At 52.9% G+C, this 24975-nt stretch overlaps 1 protein-coding gene across 5 annotated transcripts in view; it reads right to left on the bottom strand.

Moving 5' to 3' along the window:
- Positions 1-24975, bottom strand: part of ALS2CL (ALS2 C-terminal like) — an 80149-nt gene that overhangs the window by 5352 nt on the left and 49822 nt on the right. For all 5 annotated transcript variants that reach the window (XM_039526977.1, XM_039526974.1, XM_039526978.1 and 2 more), the window contains 12 exons: positions 24611-24676; positions 22874-22972; positions 19277-19435; positions 17199-17310; positions 15474-15551; positions 8381-8508; positions 6599-6772; positions 5577-5670; positions 4340-4497; positions 2203-2271; positions 945-1118; positions 254-296 (listed from right to left, as the gene is read on the bottom strand). In XM_039526977.1, coding sequence (XP_039382911.1) covers positions 254-296; positions 945-1118; positions 2203-2271; positions 4340-4497; positions 5577-5670; positions 6599-6772; positions 8381-8508; positions 15474-15551; positions 17199-17310; positions 19277-19435; positions 22874-22972; positions 24611-24676 — 1354 coding nt within the window. The remainder of the gene's footprint in view (positions 1-253; positions 297-944; positions 1119-2202; positions 2272-4339; positions 4498-5576; positions 5671-6598; positions 6773-8380; positions 8509-15473; positions 15552-17198; positions 17311-19276; positions 19436-22873; positions 22973-24610; positions 24677-24975) is intronic.

The raw sequence follows: 24975 nt of genomic DNA, 5'->3' as shown, positions 1-24975 counted from the left end.
ATAAGATAGAAGTTTTATTGATAATACTGGAAGTCTATTGTCCATATCTTTTGTGTATCCGGCATCTATTGGATCCAATGCGCTAGTGTCCATGATCTGCTATTGGTGTGTTATTTGAAGCATATCTAAATACAAAGGCCCAGATCTTCACTTGATGTAATTCGGCCTGGCCCCATTAGTTTAAGCGCCTTCACTGTAGTTGGAGCAGCTACTCCAGTTTACTCTGAGGATCCATCCCAGCACTGCTACTTACCTGATTGGTCGTTAGGGTGAGATCTTTGAGGGGCCACAGGTGTCTGAAATGAGACGGAAGACAGAGCAGTTACTTCATGAAGATCTACCCCATCCCCATGTCAGAGTCTAAATTCTCACTCACCCATTCGCCCTGACCAAGAGCAAGGGTTTGTGGAATCACCACCATGGACATAGACTTATGAGTTCTGATTCTCCACTCTAGCACTGGCCTGGAACCAGTAACGGTTGGATTAACTGAACCGAAAGGAACGACCCCATTTTAAGAACCGGTTGTAACAGAGTGGAGAGTCAGGCTTATGCCACAGCACGTTGCTCCTTTCAATTCTGAATCACCATTCTCCATATGCTGCTGTGGGACCCTTCTAACTTGAAGTAAACCATTCACTTGGTAAAGCAACTGGAAAGATCTCTTGCTCAAGAGAGACACCCAGAAAGGAAGGGAACAAGATCAGCATGGGAAATTAAAGTCCTGGCCTTTTAAGAGTACTCCTGACCTGTCTATTATAGGAACTCCATCAAGGAATTGACATAGTGCTTAAACTCTTCCTGAGCAGCAAAGACTAATAATGGGTCCTAGAACCATAGGGTCCATTGGCGAGTTCTTGCTTCCCACCCCCCTCAGAACTTTTCCCTGCAGAGAGCGTTCTCCCAGCTGTTTGGGGGGATCCGTTCAGTGCTGTGTTACTCACTTCTGTACATCCAGGAACTCTAGCAGCTTAATGTCCGGAAATAAACTCAGGTCCACAATCCCCTGGCAGTAGAGATCATCTTCCTTCTCATGATACAGCATGTACAGCATGAAGAGCTCCGGATAGAAACAGGGCAGGATCAGGGGCAGGATCACTCCGTATGCGTTCAGGTCACTGAGTTAGAGAGGAAAGCAAGAGATGAGCCCTACTGATTGTTGGTATCTGTCTGTTAAAGGTTGTGCCCACACAGGACACAAGTTAAGGCTCAACATATAACACCTTAAAAGATGTGTCCATCTTTCTCCCCATTCCCATCTTCCTAGAGTCCAATGCTGCAACTGGATAATTTTGCAACCAATATAGGATAGAGCATTTGTAGTACCGTATTTTCTGGCGTATAAGGCGACTGGGCGTATAAGACGACCCCCTAATTTTACAGTTAAAACATAGGTTTTGGCCTATACTCGCCGTATAAGACGACCCCCCCTTTCCGAGGGGGGGAGCCCAGAGCCTTTTAAATCCCAGCTGCGGCTGGGAATCAGAGGGCTCTGGGCTGCCCGCTGCGGCGGGGAACCCAGAGCCTTTAAATCCCAGCCGCGGCCGGGAATCAGAGGGCTCTCGGCTGACCGCTGCAGCGGGGAGCCCAGAGCCTTATAAATCCCAGCCGCGGGAGTCAGAGGGCTCTGGGCTGCCCGCTGCGGCGGGGAGCCCAGAGCCTTTTAAATCCCAGCCGCAGCCGGGAATCAGAGGGCTCTCAGCTGCCCGCTGTTTATACCCAGCGTATAAGACGACCCCCGATTTTTGGAGGTTGTTTTTTAGTATAGAAAGTCATCTTATACGCCGGAAAATACGGTAGTTAAGATCAGAGTAATCAGATCTCAGGCTGCAGGACACGGTCTACAGAGGTCAGGAAGGAATCGTTCATCCCTTTTGCCCCACATAAAGCAATGCTCAACCAGGTGACTCATTTAGGTGTTGGGACAGGTTTTATTTCCTCTGATGTTTCAGAGCTGTCTCTCCTTCAGTGGTTTCTGAGCTCACATCCAATGTCAGAACTAACACAGCGTCTAGTCCCTAAGGTAGGAATGAGTGAAAATGTGTTAGCACAGTTTTCCACCTAAGTGCAGCTACACCAGCTATTTGGATTTATTGCCACAACCAAAGGCTGGGAAAGAGGATGGTCTCCATGCCCAAGGTTTCTTCAGACGAGGTAAAACAGACATGGATTTCAAGCCAAATGACCATTAATCCCAGCCACCTTTTCTCTCCATCTTCTGTCTTTGCCAGCGGTTGGCCTTTCTGCTCCAAGGCCAGATGTAGCAAACCCCTGAAAGGCAAGTGGAAGATTTAGCATCTCATTTTCAAGGGTAACTCAGTCGTCATTTACTAATTAGCATTAGCCAGATCTTCTCCCCCTACAAAACTGGCAGCTATAACAACAACAGTACAGGAGAGGCAAACAGATTACTTAGTGCATTCAAAATGAGTGGATACTTCACTGAAGGTGGAATGACTTGTTCTAGAGAATTATTTTAGCTCTCTGGACTGGGGGCACCCATACTTTGCACAGAAACCCCTGCTGGGGAGGGATTTAATACTTGAAGATACTCTGTAGGCTTAAGTGTCAGCTCCCAACAGATGAATGTATTATATTGCTAGAATGAGTTTCCATATCACTAGCATCCATAAAGAATCCAGCTGGAAAAGGATTAAGTCTCTAGAAGAGACAATATAACATAAGAATGGCCATACTGGGTCAGACCAAATGGTCCATCTAGACCAGTATCCTGTCTTCTGATGGTGGCCAATGCCAAGTGCTTCCGAGGGAACAGGCAGAAGAATGCAACCATTGAGTGATCCATCCCCTCTCGTCCACTCCCAAACTTCTGGCGAACAGAGGCTAGGACACTCAGAGCATGGGGTGGCATCCCTGCCCATCTTGACTAATAGCCAGTGATGGACCCATCCTCCATGAACTCATCTAGTTTTTTGAACCCACTATACTTTTGGCCTTCACATCATCCCCTGGCAAAAAGTTCCACAGGTTGATTGCGCTTTGTGTGAAGCACTGCCTTACGTTTGTTTTAAACCTGCTGCCTATTCATTGGTAACCCCTCGTTCTTGTTATTTACTCCTTCTCGTAACATTTCCCTTATTCACTTTCTCCACACCGGTCAAGATTTTATAGACCTCCATCATAACCCCCTTAGTAGCCTCTTTTCCAAGCTGAAAAGTCCCACTCTTTTTAATCTCTCCTCATATGGAAGCTGTTCCAGACCCCTAATCATTTTAGTTGCCCTTTTCTGAACCTTTTCCAGTTCCACTTCAATGCTTTCCCAAGGCACTTTAATGCCATCTAAAGCGATACCATGTGTAGTGCTGCCACAGTGGAAAGTGCAACTCCTGTCTCAGATCAGCAGTAGCTCTGTGTTTCCCTAGACAGTGTATGGGGGGCTCAAGGAATAAGATGCCCCAAAGCTTCTCATTCTGGACAATTCCTCAGTTCACCTGTGAGCCTAACAGGTCCATTGCAAAATAGACACATTTAAAGTGCAGTTCTACTCTGAAAGGCAACTAAAAATGGCATCATGGGACTCCTAAGCCAAATTGATTCCATGTACAGTTAGAGGGTTTTCAAGTGGCCGGCCCTGGATACAGCCAACCAAGGTTGTTCCTCCTCACCCATCACCAGTAAGAAAGGTTCTGAAGATGAAGTTAGGCCATTTTCTGTTCAGTAGGTTCACACAGCCCTAACAGAGTGGATCTTAGTAAGCCAGCCTGCTGATGCACAAGGAGGAACAGAATCCAACCCATTCTGCAAGTTGTGTTGGCTCTGCCAGTTGCACAGGAGTAAAAGACAAAACCGCTTTTCTGAAGGCATTAGGGTGAAGAGATACACCCTCGAATACACAAAACAGATCGGTTGATTAAGACAGAGCTATTTTTTCCCCATAGCCATTTTTCACAATAGTACTTCCTTCAGCTATAGTTCATGAGACTTCATGGGGGCAGATTACCCCACATCTGCCCAATATGGCATTTCTCACCCCTTCCTCTGAAGTATCCGTTGCCGGTCACTGCCAGAGATAAGAAATTGTCTAGATGGACCAAGCATCTGACCCAGGCTGGCAAGTCCTATGTCGCTAAGATTGTATATGGAGTAAAAGGGAAGAAGTTTACCTAGGTACTACAGTGATGAGGGTCATGGGCATGAACACCCAAAGAGAGAAACCTCGGAAGTATGTTTTCTGATAGAAAGAAACTGGATTGCACAGAAGTACTAGATGCAGTAATCCAGGGCCAAGCCCCCGCAAGGAATGAATTCGATTGCCTATCTAGCAAGTGTTCCTCACTAGCATACGATTGCATGGAAGCCAATTACACACTGGACTTACTGGTAAAACTCCCATATTTTCTTGGCATAGTACTTGACCTCCTCTTGAGCCATGTTCAGTAGGTGCTTGTTTGCCCCGATCCCAGAGTATGTAGCCTGAAAAGCGAACGTCAGGGCCTTCAACAGCTTTCCTAGGGGGTGCAGGGAAGACTTAAAAGCCTGCAAGAGAGTGGAGGAAAGTTCTGCATTTAAGGGATGGATTGCCAGGGTGAGTCCTCCCTTCAGACTGGCAGGGGAGGACCTTCAAAACCAAACCCTAGATTAGGCAGTAAGACAGTTCAGCCTAGGGAAGATGAGCCGGTGGCCTTGGTCCATATCCGGGCAAATCCCAAAGGGACGTAGCCTCCTTGTGGATGGAGAGCCACCCAGCTCGATCTCTAGGCAGGGCCTTCAGGTGGCCTGGCAGGATACCGTTTAGGTCCATACGGCTATTCTCTTGACCCAATCCTGCTCGCACTGAAGGGCAGCAATTGGTGCCTCTAGGCACCATGGCTAGACAAACAGCGTTTTGCCATTGACCTTCAGTGGGAAGCAAGGTCAGGCTCTCTCAGCAGAGCTCAAGGGATGGAGGAGACTGAACTGGGCTGGTCCTTCCAGCACAACAGCAGACTTGTACTGCCACTGCCTGTGCTGGGAGGCTAGAGGTGAAGCTTCAGTCTCCAAGGCAGCCCAGCTAACTCTTCTTCAGCAGCACCACAGCTCGCGTAGCACTCAGAAGAGAAAACTCGGTCTCTTACTGGCTGCGGATTGGTTAGAGTTCCTGGTTTTCCCAGTCGCTGGAGAAAAGAGTGGTTGTTTCAGGGGGAGCTACATAAGAAGGGGTCTCTAGGTATACTTAAGGCATGGCCGGGTTTATGTCTTCACACTCAGCTCTCAGGTTGCAGGGACTCAGCAGCCAAGGAGCTGAATCTTACTTGAAGGGGAGGAAAAGCAACCGAGTGATCATAAGCCTCTGGAACATGTCTGCACCTAACAGGGCAGCCACAGGAGCGAATTGTCACCTCGTCCTTCCTGCCCCACCCCCACCCCACCTCTTCTGTTTAGGACCTTCACTTATGTTACGCGAGCTCCGTCCCAGCTCAGTGTAGATCCAGTGGCACTTCACCTGCGTGGACAGTTTGCAGGACTGGAGCCCTAATGTGTTCTACAGGACAGGGACCATGTTCCTTTTGTGTGCTGGGCTCCTCACATTTCTGGGTGCTCCAGAGCCTCGGCGCACAGTGCATTTTGAGGGGTACCTTTTGTAAATAACACTGGAGCGACTCCAGCTCCCGATGCTGAACTAGTTCTTCAAGGACATCTTCTATCTTCCCAGAGACATCCTCGGGCCCCCTGCGAGGGAGGAAAACAAGTACAAAGGTGATGAAGGAGGAGTTGTTGTTCACCCCTTGCGCTCTGTGTAATCATGTGTTACCCTTCCGAGTCGGTAGCCCTTGGCACAGTATGAACAGATTCACAAGGCAGAGGAGAGTCAACTCCCCACCCTTTGTGTTCATGGTCTCTCTCAATGACTCTCGCCCCAGATTACTTCATTTACATGGAGTTATTTTTCCACCTTTCCCACTCCCTCTGAAGCATAGTTTAATGGCTAAGCCATTCTTAGTGGGCTTAAAGCAGCCAACGAGGCTCCGGGATCCCTCCCAATACCATATCCTGCAGGCTATAAGACAAGCTTGACCAGCTGAATCTCTCGAATTCTCTCCCCCGAGAAGCACCATTGTGTTTGGTGAACACCAGCATTGGACAGTATAAGGTGCACAGTCATCATGAGCAAGTGTCAGGTTCTAGCCTGCCGGAACACACCTGCTCCAGAGAGGCAACGCCACCCACAGACAGGCTCGCAGGAGTGACTGGACAACCCAAGGTCAAGACTTGAACCCAAAAATTGAATACACTAGCCCAGGGGTCGGCAACCTTTCAGAAGTGCTGGGCCGAGTCTTCATTTATTCACTCTAAATAAGGTTTTGAGTGCCAGTCATACATTTTAACGTTTTTAGAAGGTCTCTTTCTATAAGTCTATAATATATAACTAAACTATTGTATGTAAAGTAAATAAGGTTTTTTAAATGTTTAAGAAGCTTCATTTAAAATTAAATTAAAATGCAGAGCCCCCGGGCCAGTGGCCAGGACCCAGGCAATGCGAGTGCCACTGAAAATCAGCTCGCGTGCCACCTTTGGCACGCTTGCCATACATTGCCTACCCCTGCACTAACCCATTGCACCACTACGCCCCTCTGCACTGGCACAAGCCCGTTGTCACCTTTGGCAGAAGAGGTACTCCTGAGACTTGCGCAACTCCTTGCTTGTCTGTATATGGAACCCGGTGAAGGACTCCTCCATTTCTTCTTTGCAGCCAGAGTGGAGGAAATCCAGGAACTGATCGTAGATACTCTGCCATCTCTTCTCCACCGGGAACTCATCAAGACCCAGCTGACTGCACAACAAAGATGAAGTTATGCCTCGCTTCCATCCCCACACCTACATTGCCACCGACCGCCCCTTCTAATCATCTCATGAACGCGTTTTCTCCAGCCCCAGCCACCAGCACAAACACCACGGGGGCAGAGAAATTTAGGAGCATCCTAGAGGATGTAACAAGGAGCAAAGTTCAGCAGAGGTCAACTTAGAATTATTCTGCTGGCAATGAGATGCATTTGGCCAGGGGGTCCCAAAGCCTGGGACATGGACTATTGGTGGTCTAGGGTAGACTAGGCATGTGTTGTGCGCTCTCCTTCTTGCTCACAGCTGCTTCTGCAGAAATAAAGGCTCTTCACTTAAAAGCCTCAGGAAGCAGCTGGTAACAGAGCCAGGCCAGCTACCTCTGCTGGTAGCTGCTGCTACACAAGCAGAGGAAACAGGATTGGCTCACGTGGCATGGAGGCACCAGCCAGAAATGGAGAGGAAGCATCCTGGGGAGAAGGAAATGGTGTAGCTGGGCTGCATGTCCAGGAATTCATCTCAGGGGAAGGCTGGCGAAATTCCAACTGCTGCCGTAATTCATGGGTTATATCAAGAGAGGTCAGCTTGGGAACCGTGTGGCTGAGAGTGATCCAGAGCTTCCCTGCTGCAAAGTGCATCACCCAGCTGCCTCGGCCACTCCCAGTTGGGTTGCAATGGCTACATATGGGTCTCCCCGGTGGAGTGGGAGGTTGTGAGCATCTCACACCCCTCTCCAGAAGACTCTGCTGCGGGGGGCCTTGCAACAGGTTCTGTGCTGTAGGAATCCGGCCATTGGGTTCAAGTCAAAATTACTGTCGCCTGCTTTCATGTTGTCGCCTGTCAGGGAGCGACTGCTGCGTAGGAAAACAGAGCTCTGACCACCCAGTAAGATATTTCAGCCTACCCATGATGCTTCCTAATTCGAGCTAGCCATGCCCTGCTAAGCAATTCACATGCTGTCGCTCTGTCCTTGGATCACTGTCCCTTCTGACTCCTTACCACATCTGGCAGTACACTGCAAGCCTGAGCATCAAGAATATTGGACCCCTCCCTCTTTTTTTGTGAATCATAGACATGTAGCGGGGGTGTGGGGAGGGACCCTCAAGACCTCATCTACTCCAAGACCAAGTATACCTAGGCCATCTCTGCCAGGTGTTTAGCACGTTCTTAAAAACCTTCAGTGACAGAGATTCCACAGCCTCCCTAGGCAACCTGCTCCAATGCTTAACAATCCTTCTAGGTAGCAAGCTTTTCCTAATGGGATGTACGACTAGAAACTGTGCCTCCAAAAAACCCTCACGACTTTGAGGAAAGGATGCTCTTGTGCTTAAGGCACTGGATTGGATTCAAGATGGGATCAAATCCTGGCTCTTCCTCAGGTGCCGTAGGTAGCTGAGGAAAGTCAATTCATCTGCGCATCAGAGCCTCATCAGTAAAGTGGGCGAGGGTTCTCTTTCTCCTTTGGCCATCCTTGCTTATTTAGACTCCGCTCTCCAAGGTAGGGGCTGTCTTATTTAGATGTACAGAGCCTAGCACAGTGGGGACTCAGTCGGTGCTAATGGAATACAAATCACGGCCCACGGAGTTATTTACGGCCACTCACACTTTGGTTATTGAGGCATCTTGCTGGTCGCTGGAAGTGTTCAGGATTCCTTGTGTCTGAAGCCCTTGGCCTGATTTGTTACTAAAGGTGCCTTCCAGAGTGAAGCCATTGGAAAAGGTCAGCTTTCCCTGAAACAAAAAAATAAAAGGGTTATTCTCTCAAGCTCCCGCTTGGCAGGAGGTTAGATAAGGTTCCAGCCCCCCTCTCGTGAAGCCCACAAGCAGGAACGATCCCTGAAAGGAAGTCTAAGGAGGTTATTTCCACTAGAAGGGCTCTACACTGAAAGCACTCCCAATGCCAGAGAATGTCACGAAGGCAAGAGATCCCAGGAGCCAAGAGACAGAAATCCATTTGACTCCAGTGACAATACTGCCCATACTTATAGGGCTCTGGATGTGGAAATCCAGCTAGAAATGCAAAGTATGAGTCCAATACGGCAAGTAGGACTAGGTGTTAGTCATTGCTTCTGTGCCCTGAAGTTCCTGGCCTAAACCTAGACAGATGGCTCAATCGCCAAGATACAGTGAATATACAACCTGGAAAAGACGGTTACTCACCTGTAGTAACTGGTGTTCTTCGAGATGTGTTGCTCCTATCCATTCCATTTTTTGTGCGTGCGCGATGTGTGCAGTTCTTCTTCAACATTTTTTTTTTTAGCAACTCGCGGGCGGGGCATTCCGCCTGGAGTGCGCGCGCCTGGGATATATAGGATACCCACCCCGCCTGCTCCTCAGTTCCTTCTTGCGGCTATTGATTCCCGAAGGGGGGGGGAAGCGGGTGAGCAACACATCTCAACACAACACGAACACAAGAACACCAGTGTGACTTTTCTTCTTTCTTCTTGCTCTTCTGCTCCATTTTTGCTCTATGCATTCCATTCTGGTGGTGGGGGTGGGGCGGGAGGCGGCGGTGGAGGAGGAATGAGGGCATACAAGGCCGCGTCATCCTGAGAGACTGCTGAGCTGCACCAGACTGCGGCAAAGTGGTAGGCTGATGACAGAAGGTGTGGCGGAGTGGGGTGTCCTGGATGGGCCGGGCAGCAGGCGCGCGTCGGCGGGCGGGCGTGCCTCGTCGAGTGTCGCGTGGGGCCGCGCGCGCTGCGCGGGCGGGCAGCCCTGCGGCACGGGACAGCACCCAGGATGAAAGGAGGACGTCAAAACTCGAAAGCTCTCGCCTTTGCAAGCTCGCCATACGCAAGAGCAGGAGCCAGAGAGAGGAAAGAAAGGAGGTTGTCGATGTAAAAGGATGGCCCCCCCTGATCGCAGAGTGTGCGGCTTTGGGTGGCGTGCGAGTGTGCGGCGTGCGAAAAAAGAAAAAGAAAGAAGAGGAATTGATTGAGATGGAAGGCCGGCACCACCTTGGGGAGCGGAGGAAGGCCGGGAAGGGTCGGTATATGGGGACCTGCTGTCATATGGGGGGGCACCGAGGTCGCCTGGAGCGCCGTGATCGGACTGCGAGGTCACGATGTGCACGAGGGAAGGCACGTGGCCAGGATGGATGGGGGAGTAGGGTGGCCAGGGGCGAGTGCAGGGGGCCATCATCTGGTCAGAACCAGGTTCAGGTCCCAAGGGTAGAGGGCGGGAGCCACCCGGGGGTAGGGGAGAGGTTGGGGAAGCGAAAGCGGCTAGGGTTGGGTAGGAGCGGCGGAGCGGAAGAGCCGCCGGGTGGTAGCTAATCCGGCAGCCCAGGGAGCCCCCTAGGGGCGAGATCGCGAGACCCAGACCTTTCGGTCTGGATGGGGGGGAGAATGGGAGCCGACTGGGGGGCCGAGGATGGTCGCATGGGTTAAGTCTGTTCGGAGGTAGGCCAGCGCGCGAGCCACTTTTTCCCAGCAGAACTTGCTGCACTGCTGCGACTGCCTTGCCCCCCTGCAACGCTGCACTTCTGCTGCTGCCGCACTCAGATCACTCTCGTGCTGACTCAGCGGGTGACAAAGTCTGCGGCGTCTGCAGCGAGGTGTAGGGTGAAGAAGTCTGGTGTCCGTGTCGAGAATGGGAGCGGCCAAGCAGGGTATATGGGTTCGGCCAGGGCCAGGCTGAAGAGGAGTGCCCGGCGGCCCCTGTCTCTCGGAGCAGCGGGAGTAATACTGTGACAAAGCGGAAACGAAGGGGCATAGAGGAGCCGTCCATGGCAGCAGGAGGAGAACGAGAGGAGAGGGAGCTTGATGGCAAGAGAAAAAGGAGCAGAGGAGCTGACCTGGGGGTTGGGCCCGGCCAAACTCTGGGGAAACCTGTCCTGTGGAAGATTGGCTAGAAGATTCTGGGGGCAGGGACCACCATGGAGAAGCCACACCTCTGCTCCTGCTCAAAAGGGCGTGTTCTGGACCAACGGTACCTGCTCAAACGTCGGCCAAATCGGTGCTGCGTGGGCCATCCCAGAAAGCCATCAAAAAGCGAAAGTGGGCGAGATCGCCCGGGAGGCTGAGCGCGCCATGAAGAAATTGCGAGCTGTGGCTGTGTAACACACCGCTGCCACCTGGTCCTGACAGCGGTCCTGGCGAGACCCGTGACGGATCAGACTCACGGCCGTGCCGTTGATATGGAGGAAGCTGGGGGCCATGAGAGAGGGGCTGAGAGCTCCTGGGCTGACCAGAGACAGCCCCAGCGCCCAGCCCCCTGGCGAGCGCGCAGGTCTTGCGCGAGGAGGCGGCGGGCGAGCCAGGCGGGTGTGGTCAGGGCGGTGAGGATCCCGGAGGCAGGGGAGAGGGACCACCCTGGTCAGACTGTCTCGGGATCCAGCGACCAGGTGAGCCAGGGGAGGGGGTGAGGGCGGCACAGCGATGTCAGTGCCACGCGCGCGGTCGTCGCGCCATCACACACGACCGTGACCGGAGACGCAGCCCCTACCGCCTTGCGGTCAAGGAAGGCAAAGGCAGCACCGCACTGTTGTCCAGATGTCCAAGGCGAGGCGAGGTCCGGGCTCTGGCAGAAGTGTGGTCCGGCCAGCTCCATCCCAGGAGCGCTGGAGGAGTCCGAGGGGGGACTTGTCGGTGTTGACAAGCAGGCGAGAGTACTGGGCGACTTGGCGGTGTTGACACACAGGCTAGACTTGTCGGTGTTGCGAAGCGGGCGAGAGCTCTGACCAGCACCGCAGTCAGCCAGTCATCGAGCGGCACCCGGAATCAGGTACGCACGGAGGGCCCGCGACTTCGTCCGGCATGGCATTGTGAATCGAGCGCCGTAGGATGGGAGAGGTGGCAGGTACACCAAACTGGTGGTGGGCGTGACGGTTCGCGAAGCAGTAGCATCTGGGGGTGGCATACCGCAAAGTAAGTCTCCTGGATATCGGGGAGGGATAAGGGGTGCCAAAGAAAGGGATAATGGTCTTCATGCCGAGTCCCCAAACAATCTCCAGGATAGAGAGGATGGAGTTCGACCCGAGGTCCAAGATGGGAGAAGGATTTTGCAGTAAAATCCCTGCCCAATGGCGGGAGCACCTCCCTTCGACCCCCCCCTTGATCCTGACTGGAAAATCCCCTGCCAACGCCTGAATGAGGCACCTCTGGGCAGGACGGAGGGGGGGAGGACTGAGGGGGGAGGGGTGAAGAGGACGGAGGAGGGTGAGGGTGGGAGGTGGGGGGAGGGTAGGAGGGGGGGAAAGTGAGAGGGGAGCCAGCCTCAAGACCGGGCTGGCTGCCGTGAAAGATTGGGTTAAACTGATGCACCGTCTGATGTGTACCTTGGATGAAAAGGAGATGGAGAGGAGCTTTGGCCCGCGACTTGGGACTTGGGCGAGAGGAGAAGGGAGGTTTGGAGCCTTCCGGAGACGTGCCCGGCCGATGAGCTGCATTAATGGGGCCAGACGATTATTAAGCCCCCGCCCCGCGCGATTGCCCAATGCGCGGCGCCTCGGTCGGGCCGTGCCGCAGTGGCCTGGAGTGCTGAGCTCTGGCCCCGATTGCCATCGCCCGAGCTATAGTGGAGCAGCCATCCCAGACAGTTCAGTCCGAGAACAGGGGTAGCCGGAGTGCCACTCGCCCTCCGGGGCAGGGGTCTCTCCAGAACAGGCCCTGCATTTCATATGGGTGGTCCCGTGGATGAGTGGAGGCGGTGGACCGCCCTGGCCTGCCGCGCGACAAGTCCGCGAGGGCCACCTGGTCCGCACCGCCGGAGGCGCCCCCAGAGCCTCCGTCCCCCGAGTCCTATGGAAAGTAGGCCAACTTGCAGGGCTCTCCCTGCAGCGAGCAGCCCAGGCAGCCTCGTTTCCCAGGAGCCCAGGGCGCTTTCCCAGGCAGCCCAGGATGTTAGAAGGTATCGCGGAGGAAAGGTAAGCCAGGAGAGCGGGCGCGATCTTTTAAGTCCGCGCGTCGTAGCGCGGACTCTGTTAAGTTTCAAACCAGGGGCTCCAAGACGTCCACGCGCCAGGCTGTCCCCAGTTCAGCGCCCCAGTCACCACAGATTCGGTGGGGTACCAGCGCCCGGGTTGCGGGGATGGATGGGAAGGAGCGCCGGTCTTGCGAGGCGTGCCGTCCGATTTCGCGGCGTGGGCCAGCTGGCCTCGCGCGGGGTGGGGGCGCGGGATCGTGCGACGATTCGGATGAATGGCATGTTCTGCTCCGCGGGATGAATGATTGCGCTACTCTCACTCTTCGTCTGCTCCCGCGTGGCAGGTTGATGGCGCGCTCGTGTCAGGTTGATGGCCTGATGGGCGCGAAGGTCCTGAGGGCTCGGGAGTGGAGCGGCCGGGGTGGTTGGCGCTGGCCGCCACCGGACAGAGTGCGCAGGGCCAGCGCCGGAGGCCTGCCTCTGGAGGAGGGGGCTGCGCGCAGGCTGGGGGCCCGGTGCCAGCGCTTCATGCCCCAACAGTGCGTGGCGGGGCCAGGGTGGGCTGAGTGCCATGGGACCTGTGGCAGCGAACAGTGGCCTCCTGCTCATGTTGGGCCCAGGGTACCTTGGGCCCAGTTGAGAGCCAATGGGAGCTCTTGGGTGAAGGGACCCCAACTGGCCGCTCCATCCGCTGAAAGGCCTGCGCTGGGACTGAGGGCCTCCCTGAAGGCGGGGCTCTCCGGGCGGTACAGGTCTCGCATCGGTGCGGTGAAAGGCCGGCGCCGGTCCGGGCCGGCAACATCCGTGCGTGATGTGGCGGCGCGGCGGCGGCGCGCGGCGCCGATTGGGCGGCGCGGTCGAGAGCGACCGGCCGCGGCGCCGAGGACCGAGAGCTGAGCGCGCAGCGTGGCGCGGCTGCGGCTGCGCGGCGCGCCGCGCGCGGCGGCCGACGGGGCGCCGCGAGACACGGCGCGCGTGCCGACTGCGCCGGGCGACCGGGCCGCGCCGCGCGACGACGGGCCCTTGGTGGTGCCGCCGGACCGACGGGCGGCGGGGCCGGCGCGCCGACCGCAGGCAGGCGGCGCGCGGCGCCCGCGCGGTCGGCGCTGGCGGCGGTGCGGCCGGGCGGCGTCGCGGAGAAGCGGGCGTCGGCCCGGCGAGGAGAACGGAGCGATCTCGGCCTTCAGGGCGCCTCATCAGAGGCTTTCAGCGAGTTTCAGAGTCCAGGCGGCTTCCACCTCGGTTGCGCCCTTCCGGCGTGTGAGCGGTCTTGGCCCTTTGCGCGCCGGCGCGCCCGCGTAGCCCGAACTCCTGGGCGCTCCTCCGTCGGTGGCGGCTGGCGGTGCGGGTCCGGCTGCGGTTCGGCGGCGCTGCGCTGGGCTCGGCGGCGCTGGCGGCTGGCGCTGGCTGCCTCAGCCTTGCGGCGGTGCGGGCTTCTGGCGGGGGGGCTGCGGGCTGGCGGGCTGTTTGCAGGTGCTTGCTTGGCGCCCTTTTGCGGGAGCGGGCTGGTCGGGGTGGCGGCTCGGAGTTCGGCGCCGGAGCGCCGGGTGCCGGAGGCTGGCTGAGGCGGGAGCGGGTGCTGGCGGGGCGGCGCTCCGGCCGGGTGTTGGCGTGTGCCGGGAGCGAGGCAAGGAGGTAGACCGGGCTGGTGCGACCTCCATCAGCGCGCTCCATGAGGCTCGTCCAAATGTTGCAGTCATGCTTAGGCAAATGTCGCTGCAGGGGCAGCGCTCATTGCCCCAGGCAACGCGTCGGGGGGGTCACCTCTCAACTCGGGCAGGCCACTAACCAGGCCAGCTCTTGCAAGCCTAACACATAAGCACAAGAAAAAAGGCGAGAGGCAAAGGCAGCTTAAATAACTATATACTATAACTACTATACAACTAGTGTAACAACTAATACAAGAAACTAACAACAATATACACTAAAAACTATACACTACTACCAGACAGGCGCGGAGAAGAAGAGCTCTGAGAACAACTCCACTGTCACGCTGCTCCCAAGCGGAAGAAGGACTGCGGGCGGCTGGGCTGCGGCCGCCAAGTTAGAAGTCTAATTCTTGCTTAGTTTCTCCCCTGTTCCTTAAGGCACCAACGGGCTTGGCATCATTGGCGCAGTGAGGTGAGCACAGGAAAATGCATACATGTGCACCTGGAAAGCTTGCAAGAATGGATCCCTTGAGTGCTTTTTACTACCCAGGTAAGCCCTGTTCTGTGAGACAAGGTCTCTGGATTCTGCAGCACTCTGGGAATGCTCTTGATTCAGGCTAGGAGGTTTAATGAGCTCAGAAACTAAGTAATTCAGTAGAGCCAGCCCTTCTTAGGATGTGAACCAGGGATCAAGGCCTCCTTGATCCCAAGTATGGATCTTTTCAAACCCAACATTAATTTCAGTGGTACTTGTGCCTTAGGAAAAAACTCAACCCTAGTACCCTAAATGCTTTAACGTGTCGATTTAAATGGTCATCTTCACATTTCAAAGTGAAGCCATTGAAACAAATGGAGCCGCTCACACCTCTGAGCTATTGTTGCAGGCTAGTGCAGACTCCGGTACCAAAGCATTGTGTTTGCACTGTTCCAGTTTGTGGGGTTCTCTAAGCCACCAGTAGGGCTAGGGACTTAAAAAACAAAGGTTGCATCTGATTCTGCAGCTGTAGAACCACAGAAAACATGGGGCCATGCTAACCTTTTGTTGTAAAATTTCTAGTGTGATAAAAGGAGCTGTAACTAATAGGGAAAAAAAAGGTATGAACTTTGATGGACAGGAGTGCCAGCTTTCTTGAAAGTTAGCAGTAACACAGCAGGGTTGAGCATAGGCAAGCAGCTCACCTTTCCAACAAATGTCAGATCTCTTGTGAAGTTGCCTTCATAAACGGAGTCATCTTCTAAGAGGAGAATCCCGGAACCCTAGGGATCGAAGAACAGACATCGAGTGCAGAGTGGGGAATGAGACACGTTGGCTTCTGGTAAGTTATTGCATTTTATCCAACACATGGGCACACTGACACATGCCATTTGTGGGGTGCAGTGTGTATGGCACGTTATAGTGGGGAGGGAGATCGTGTATTAACGTAAGACTAACAGGCACTAGGTGGGAAAGGAGTTTTCTTGCAAGGAAGTGGGTGTAAGAAGGGTGCTTCATACAGGAATCCTGGTTAGAGACTGATTTCCTATCCCAAGCATCTGATTTAAGTGGCCAGTGGTACAACAGAAACCAAGGAATTACCACACAGATCAAGCCAGTAGTCCTAGCTCAGGATTCCTTCTCTGACCATGGCCAGTAATGTAACAAGCATGACTCCACTACATATCCCCATACCCATTGGAGGCCGGTGTCAGCATCGACAAAATCCAAAGGTTACAGTGGTGCATGCTTTAGAGGAAGCAGCAAGAAACTCTGGAGTGGCCAAACATCGAATACTGTGCCCATGGGGAAGTTGCTTCATGATTTCCGTCACTGTTTGTTTAGGCCCTGAAACCGAAAGGACGGACGGACGTGCACACAGGAGGTCATTTTTAGAGCTGGTTGGGAATCGCCAGCCGAATGATTTCCCCGTGGAAAATGCTCTGTTTGCAAAATTAAATATTTCTGAGGGAAAAGTGAGGTGACAGCTGACCATCTAATAGGGTCTTGTCAATTTCACTTTCTAGCATCTTCCAGGTTGGCAGCCAGGTAGGGTGACCAGACGTCCCGATATTTAGGTGTTTGTCCCACGTCCCGACCGATCTTTGGTCAGGACGCAATTTGTCCCAATATTTCGCTTCGCCGGCAACACTCTGCTTTTTTTTTTTTTTCCGCTCCGCAGGCGGACCCCCCCAATGTGTCCCGATATTTTCTTCCTCTCATCTGGTCACCCTACAGCCAGGAACAAATTCCCTTTTAGTTCTCAGGAAGAAGGGTCATGTTTTTGGACTTTGTCCTGATTCAGGATTAAATTGCTGTGTTAAGAGATTTGCATTTTCTGTCCCTCCAGTCATTTGCTAGTGAAATTGGGTTCTCATTATCCATACAAGTGAACAATCCTTTTATTAATAATACTAAATGCTTGGCCTCTATGGACAACCTTATGGCAACAACAACTTCCATGTGTTAATTGTTACTTTGCCTGACGAGTTTACAGGTCAGTTTGTTACAAGCCTGTACAGCACTTAGAATAATGGGGCCCGGTTTCATGGTAGGGTCTCCTAGGGCCTGCCGTAATACAGATATGTAGGTTTCCTTTCGATTTCTCTTTTTCTAGTATCACTAGCAGGTAGTGATGCTCCATATGTACCAGTTCAGATGTGGGTGCACCTTAGGGAGGTGGTGAAAAATGCAAAGCCTGGGGCTGCAGGTGGTTATGAGGTAGTCCCATCACATGAAGTGTTCTGGGTTTCCCCTCAAGTTAAGTGATGATCTTGTGGTAAGAAACCAATGCTTAAGTCATACTGCCTCCTACACACCTGAAAGATTCTTACTTTAATAAGAGAGTGTTCTCATCTTTTCCTCATCCTCTGGATAAGGGATTCCGTAGTCTATTGACTAAAGTATCCACAGGAAAGTTATTTACTCACCACCATTTTATCCACATGAAACGTTCTTTGGTAGCACACGCCTGACTGGGTCACCACAATGCCTTGTCCATGCCTGTGGTCATCTTGCCATATCCCAATGTACCTCTCCCCTCTGGAACACAAGATAGGAGGCCCTTATACACCACTAGTGAAGAACTTTGCACAAGACCATTGAGAACTAAGACAATGAGCCAGCTTCACACCAGGTAAAAGAAGGTGCTTGCTTACACCTGGTATGAGTTTCATCCTTATACTGTGGACAGCTTCTGAAAGATGTCAGGGATTGTTTGAACATCCACTTTGTTTAAGTGTGTGAATTAGAGACATATTTAGTAAGTTGGGAAAGGCCGACTGGATGGCTCTGGTGACTCGCTATCCAGAGTGGTGCCACCAGTCAGGTCTCTGTATCTCATATATGTCAGACCCTTCCCCCCACTTTTGATGTTAGCCCAGATGTCACCCATCAGTATAGCTGCACAGGTGAAAGCCTCCTCTCTACAGTATATACAATGGAAGCCATTATTCACTCTCCTGGTGCTTTCCCCTGTTTCAAGACTCTATTTGACAGCAGAAAAGCAAGGCTAAAATTCTAGCACAGATAAGGCCTGAACATCCACTAGGGCATACATTTCCTGCGATGCAGCCAATGGGGTTGTTTCTCTTCCAGGCTTCCCCCCAGCTGTCACATGGTTCTGTGCAGACTGCGGCAAAAGGAAGGGTTATCTATGGGTCAAAGGCATTGGTAAGGATTTTGATATCCCCTCCCGGTTAACCGCACCCAGCCCAGAGACAAGGCAAAATCTTCCAGAGAGCTCTGGTACCCAGGGAGGATGATTTGCTCTGAATGAGGCGGCTCTAAGTCTTACGCCTTGGAAGGAAGGCAGCAGGGACCAACCTTAACCTGGAGGAAGTGTTGATTGGACCATGATCATGGCATAGTCAACCCCCCGCCCCGAACACCTTCCCCCAAAGACTAGATCCGAGTGTCCCCTTTGTAAGTGGAGCCAGAGAACACCTGCTTATAAGCCCATGGTTGACTGAGGGACAGGACATAGTCCAGCAAGCTAGAGCTGTCCACACACATGGCAAGTCCTCCCATCTTGGCGACATGCTAAAGATTTCCTACACAAACCCTTATCAGCAGGTCACTTGATTGTGCAGGAAGCCTTTGGAAAGCCAGGGAGATCTTTTGTTGATAAAAACTTGCAGCTCAGTCCATGTACTGTTGATTTAACAATGCTGCTTTTCAATGTTTGTTGACCCTACATCAGTAACATACTTAACAACCATCCAGCCACAAACACAGATATACATTTCCATTTTCCAGAAGAGTCATGCATGCATGCATGCAAGGAGCCCCCACCCATCCTACTCTTTCTACAGCCATCCTGCACACAACTTGCAGAACATTAGTCGTCCTGACATCATTGCAACTCAGACACTGCTATTGCTGCAAGGGATTTTGCTGCAAGGGGCACTCATGGTTCTAAACTTGATATTCTGGCATCATTACATTGTTCCAAGGCAGTCATATGGGTCAGCACACCCACATCCATATCAGGTCATCTCAGGTGTTACCGCTAGAGGCTAAACTTTGATGGAACCCTTTCTCTGTTGGAAAGTGCAGTTCCATCAAAATCTAGTCACCTTGCAAACTTGTGTCAATTTTCATTTTGGAGAACAACTAGAAAGAGTTCCAACCATCTCTATGTCCCACTTCAGGATTTTCAAATGAAGGATTTCAATTTTTTGCTTTGAAAAAAATTGGTTTGGAAAATTTTAGTTTTCAAACAGAAATAAGGTTGAAATCAAAATGACGTGTTTCAATCGACCCCAAATTAGGGTTTTCTAAAATGTTTCTTGCGTGGAGAATTTCAAAAAGTGTTGGGGGTTTGTTCTAAATTGGAATGAAACCCAATTTAAAATCCTTTGTGAAACAGAATTTCCAACCCTCAGCACAGCTTAAACTTTGCATAAACTTTGCCCATCTCGAGTTCACGTCGAATATGCTTCAGACCAAGGAATGCTGAAAACCCAGGTGTTGTGAACATTTCCTGAGCTCCCTTCCATAGCATTACCTGTCCTTGTCATCCCAGACTCCATATCCATTCTTCTTGTCATTATCCCATTGCCCCGTGTACTTAAACGGCTGCTCCGCTGAAGGGTTTTCCAGGATGCCAAATCCTTGACGCAGATTATCGTTGAAGTACCCTTTGTAAACCATCTCATTTCCATACCTAGAGAGAGAATGGACAGCATCATCTTTAAGACCAGTAGGCACTACCTATTTCTCTTGCTGTTGCCCTTGCTTAGTGCTAGAGGACTTCAGTTTCCTGGCAGCAGAGTAACAGCGGTGCAAGCTTCCCTAACAGCATGCGTCACGCCTGCCCTACGAGGCACCACTTACAGCAACAAGAGTAGATGGGTCTAGACAACCGGAACCCCAAATCTAAGCCTTGAATTTGGATGCTCCTCTAAGAGGGGTAGTTCAGTCCTTAACCTCTCAATGGAGGCTGCCAACAAGGGTACCGGAGTGTGTTATACCGACACCTGTTCGCTAGGAACTGGGATTGAAACCCAGCTAATTTCACTCAGGTTCGCAGCCAACTAGGCAGATGGTAACTACTTGGTCACTCCCGTCCTCAGCTGGATTGGAGATAGTATAGAGCCTCTTATGTTTTGTTTCTAAACCCACTAGCCACCCAGGCTTCAGAGAGCATAGGCCAGGGAATAAGCCAGCCCCGAGTCCTAATTCTTATACATGCCAATGCATCTCCCTCTGCCTCTAGAAAGGAAACAATGAGGAGAGTTACAGGGCTACTGTGAAGGTTAGATGATGTTATGCTCTGAACATGAGATACACTATGCAAGTGGTATAGCTGAGTTCCCCTTATATGGCCTATTTGTCATCTAAAACGATTAACCTTTGAATGTAGTTAGAGAACTGTTGCTATATGTCTCAGTCCAGTCAACAGTGCAGGTATATTCTGCAGAACATTATGAACCTAGACATTAAAAGCCAGCATTAAAAGATCCTACTGTCAAAGTTAGACTCAGGACTCACAGTTTGTCAGACCACTCTGTTTTATTAGCACAGCGCTCTGCTAATAACACCCAGATAATGTGAGCACCATGCAAGACACAAACTATCTTATTTATACAGATAAAAGGGTGAGAACTTAACAAGATAACAAAGGAAGCAGAATTAGATAAGTTTACCTGGGCTAGGCATGCATATCTTATTTCCTTACTAACTATTACCCATCTTCTGTTAATGTTTCGCCATTAGCACCATTGTTTATGCCTAATGTTTCTTTTCCTGGCACCTGTATTTCAACATTTCTTATTTCTGCTTAAAGGTACATACAACATTTCTTTAATCCATTCTTATTTTTACAATATAATTCATTCTACTTTCACACTACCACAGTATTTGCCACTTTCGCTCACTCCATCAACTACCCTTTCCCCAGAAGGGGCAAGAACTTGCTGCTTCAAATGCTGGCAAACCCAGAATGCATTTGGCCAACTGAGCAGTGTTCGACCTGGAGACGCTCCTTGCTGACTCCTGGAAACGTCTTTCATTCTAAAGCATGATTTGACAGCCCAATTCAGCCTGCGTAACTAGACGTCATCACAGGAAACCCAGCAGATTCACACCGTAGGTCTGACTCCCACTCCAGAGACCTAAGTTGTATTCTCGACTGCCACCAATCTGAGAGGGTCAGAGCAAGGTTGGCTAGAGCTGAGATGGCAGAGGCGTTGGTGGGTATTTATAAAATTGGCTATTCCGATCCTGATATAGTTAAGTTTGTATTACAGAAGCACCAACAGGTCCACAGCAAGGTTCAGGGTTCCACTGTGCAAGGTGCTGTACAAACAAGAGAAGATGGCCCCTGTCCCCATCAGTCAACCTGGGCTGGAAGTTAGAGGGTTATGTACAACCACACTCCAGTTGAGAAGGGCTCTGTTTTGGAGTCCTGTGTTTGCTGAACAAGGATGACGGGGCGTTACAATGCAGAATATGGGTGTTTCCCTTACATAGATCCTTTTAGTCTGGAGTCCACCCAGCTCCCCTATAGTTCAGGGACAGCAAACCCTGTAGTGGAGCAGGAAAAGGGTGGCACGAACCTAACGCCTCTCAATGGGAAATAGTTATTGGAAACCCAGTCAGAACAGATGTTACCCTCTATTCCAGTGTTTCACTAGACAGGACACTAGGTCCAGGAGTCCTCCCGGAAACCAGATCCAAGAGCCCACTGCTACGCCAGCCGCCTTGTTCTCCTGAACCGCTGAAGCAAACAATTACAGCCCTGCCTTCCGAAGGGGAAGGTGCACATTTAGCCCGCACAGCACGCCAGGCAAAAAAGACAGGAGAAAGCTGTGTGCGTCATTAAGATCATCCAGGAGTGATGCTCTCAGTGATGCACACACAGCACGGCACAGGCTAAACAGAGGACAAGACACCAAGATTGTTCTAGAAAGTAGCTGACAGACCCCAAAACGCTAGTCCTACCATGGTACAGAGAACCTGCAGTGTCCCATGGCTACGGCTACCTATGTTAAGGCCCACAGGCCGGGAAACCAGACCAGGGCCCTGCGATATTCCTAGGCCAGGGGTGGGCAAACTTTTTGGCCCAAGGGCCACATTTGGGTTCCAAAACTGTATAGAGGGCTGGGTAGGGAAGGCTGTGCCTCCCCCAAAACAGCCTGGTCCCCCACCCCCCATCTGGCCCCTCTCACTTCCTGCCCCCTGACTGTCCCCCTCAGAACCCCCGACCCATCCAACCTGCCCTGCTCCTTGTCCCCTAACTGCCCCCTCCCAGGACCCCTGCCTCCATCCAACCCCTCCTGCTCCCTGTCCCCTGAGCCCTATCCACACCCCTTCCCCCAGCCAGGCCCCTGGGACCCACCCCCTATCCAACCCCCCCCTGCTTCTTGTCTCCTGCCTGCACCCTCCCAGGATGCCCTGCCCCTAACTGGCCCCCCGGGACCCCACCCCTTATCGAACCCCACCCCACACCCCAAGCCCTCTTCCAAATGCGTCCCTGTGAACGCGGGTGGAGGACTCAGGAGGAGCAGGGGCAGCCGTGCAGCCGGAGGGAAGCAGCGGTTTCCCCTTCAAAGCGCCGCTTCTCTCAGGACGACACCAGGCGGCCGCACAGCCGGCCAGGCAGAACCACCGCTTCTGTCCGGTGTCCTCCTGAGTCCTCCAGCCGCGTTCCCACCACCCGCACCGCCTGCCTGCCTGCTCCCTGGAGGCTGCAGGCGAGCCTCCCTCCCTGCTCTCCTGCCCAGCGGGCCCCCACGGCATGGCAAGGTGAGGCTGTGGTGAAGGGGGGACAGCTTGGGGGGGGGGGGGCTAGGGGCTAGCCTCCCCGGCTGAGAGCTCAGGGGCTGGGCAGGACAGTCCCATGGGCTGTAGTTTGCCCATGTCTGTCCTAGACAGGAGATTTTAGGCCCGTGAATCAATCAGCCACTCCACCCTGCCCCTCCAACCCCATGCTGCTGCAGAACAAGGCAGTGTGGAGCCAGGCTTCGGGGCAGCAGGAACAGTAGATTCCTTTCGTGGCCTGCCCTGTGGTTCGCTCTTCCGTGACCGAGGGGTGAGCAGCCACCCGCCAAGCAGCCAGGAACGTGCGCTCCCTGGATGCCGCGCTCTGAGCATTACTTACTCACAGATTCCATAGCCTCGCATCTTGCCTTCACACCAGTGGCATTTGTAGCAGTCGTACTTGTCTTCGGAGATGAGCGGGATGAGGCAGATTCCAAACCTAGAGTACAGACAGGAGACTTCAGCATAAGGGTGGTGCGAGAGGGGGAAGAACAGCTACCGCAGAAGAATTTCCATAGAATCTCAGGGTTGGAAGGGACCTCAGGAGGTATCTAGTCCCACCCCCTGCTCAAAGCAGGACCAATCCCCAACTATTTTTTTTGTTGTTACACCAAATCCCTAAATGGCCCCCTCAAGGACTGAACTCACAACCCTGGGTTTAGCAGGCCAATGTTCAAACCACTAAGCTATCCCTCCCCCACTTTTTTAAAAACAGGTGTCACTCCGAAACCATCTACACCAGGGGAGGGCAAAACTATGGCCTGTGGGCCAGATCCAGCCCGTCAGAGCTTTCAGTCCGGCCTGCGGGATTGCCAGCCCCGTGGCGCAGCAGGTTCCCTGCCTGCCCCGGCCCCGTGCCACACCCAGAAGCGGCCGGCACCACGTCCCTGCAGCCCCTGGGGGAGAAGGGGCAGAGGGCTCCATACGCTGCTCTCGCCTGCAGGCAGTGCCCCCCGCAGCTCCCATTGGCCAGGAACAGGGAACCTGGGCCAATGGGAGCTTCGGGGGTGGTTCCTGCAGGCACGGGCAGAGCACAGCTGAGCCTCCTGCCCCACCCCACCCCCAGGAGCCACTGCCGGACATGCTGGTCACTTCCGGGAGCCTGCCTTCGCCCCACTGCATGCTGCTGCCACCCCGGAGCCGCTCGAGGTAAGCGGCGCCAAGCTGGAGCCCGCACCCTGCACCCCTCCTGCCCCCCAACCCTCTGCCACACCCCTCCTGCCCCCTGCCTTGAGCCCCCTCCTGTACCCCACACCCCTCCTGCCCCCCAAGCCCTTGCCCTGAGCCCCTTCCTGCACACCACACCCCCCCACCCCCTGCCCCAGCCCTATATTCATGGCCCCGCATACAATTTCCCCACGCAGATGGGGCCCTCGGGCCAAAAAGTTTGCCCACCCCGGATCTACACACACAGGGTCAAATCCATCTCTCTAGGTTTCAGTGGATTGACCCCGGGGATGAACTTGGCCCAGATCATCTCCCGTTACTCCACTTCATAGGTGAGAGGGGAAAGTGATTGACGCCCGCCCCCAGCTGTAACTATTTGAGCTATAACACGTGTCATCCTGCCTATGAGGCAACACACTCCACGTGGGTGCTCTGACAGCTGGGGCTCCAACCCAGGACTGTCTGCGCTAAGTATGAATCACCATGGCTCGGCTCAAGCAGTAGCTCCCATTAGCTGGCAGCTGTAGTAGACTCTTATTCTCTTGCGTACTAGCCACCTGATGCACTTGAGCAGATGAGACAACGTGGCAAGGCAACATTCAGAAATCCAAAGACTGGAGGGAAAGGCTGCTGCCCTGCGTTCTGCCTGGACTAGCAGCTCCTCTTGTATCATGCAGTTCAGCCATTACTAGCTACAACTAGGGATTAAAACCCCTGCACAGAGATATGGATTCAAGGCATAAAAATCGTTCCACTTGCCCTGTGGACTGTGGTCATAACTCCATGTTTCTCTAGAGAGACTGGGTGAGAAAACTCATACTTTAGGGTTCCACTTCTGCTGACCCTTTAACAGCCAGTCCCCCTGCACTTGTGTTTATAAGCAAGGGAAGCCAGCTTTATAAAAGCTTACCCATGTTCCAGGCCCTCTTTGAAATCCCCAACATGGTTCCGGCCATCAGGCCACTTCAGAGTCCCCCTGCAATTCAAAGCAAGTGGATCAAGAACAGTTGCAGTTCCTCTAAGTATGCTAGAACATTAAGAGTTTTTAATACCCATGCTTCTAAGTAGAGTCCACTCCTCAACTAAGGTCAGGAAGTCCTCCACCCTGGCCCCATAGTATAATTGCATGGAGGGATTGTCCTAGACCCCAGAGGTGATTGATTGTGCTCATGGGCATGGATAACGATACCAAGTATGTCTTCACTGCACAGAAAAAAACCCAGGTTCTTAACTCTGGTTAGCAGCGGAGGTCAACCGCAGGCTCCCCTAGAGACT

The sequence above is a fragment of the Mauremys reevesii genome, linkage group 2 (genome assembly GCF_016161935.1).
Source record: "Mauremys reevesii isolate NIE-2019 linkage group 2, ASM1616193v1, whole genome shotgun sequence".
Classification (NCBI taxonomy): domain Eukaryota; kingdom Metazoa; phylum Chordata; order Testudines; family Geoemydidae; genus Mauremys; species Mauremys reevesii.
The sequence above is the reverse complement of the archived record's forward strand: the minus strand, read 5'-3'. Positions and strand labels throughout refer to the sequence as shown.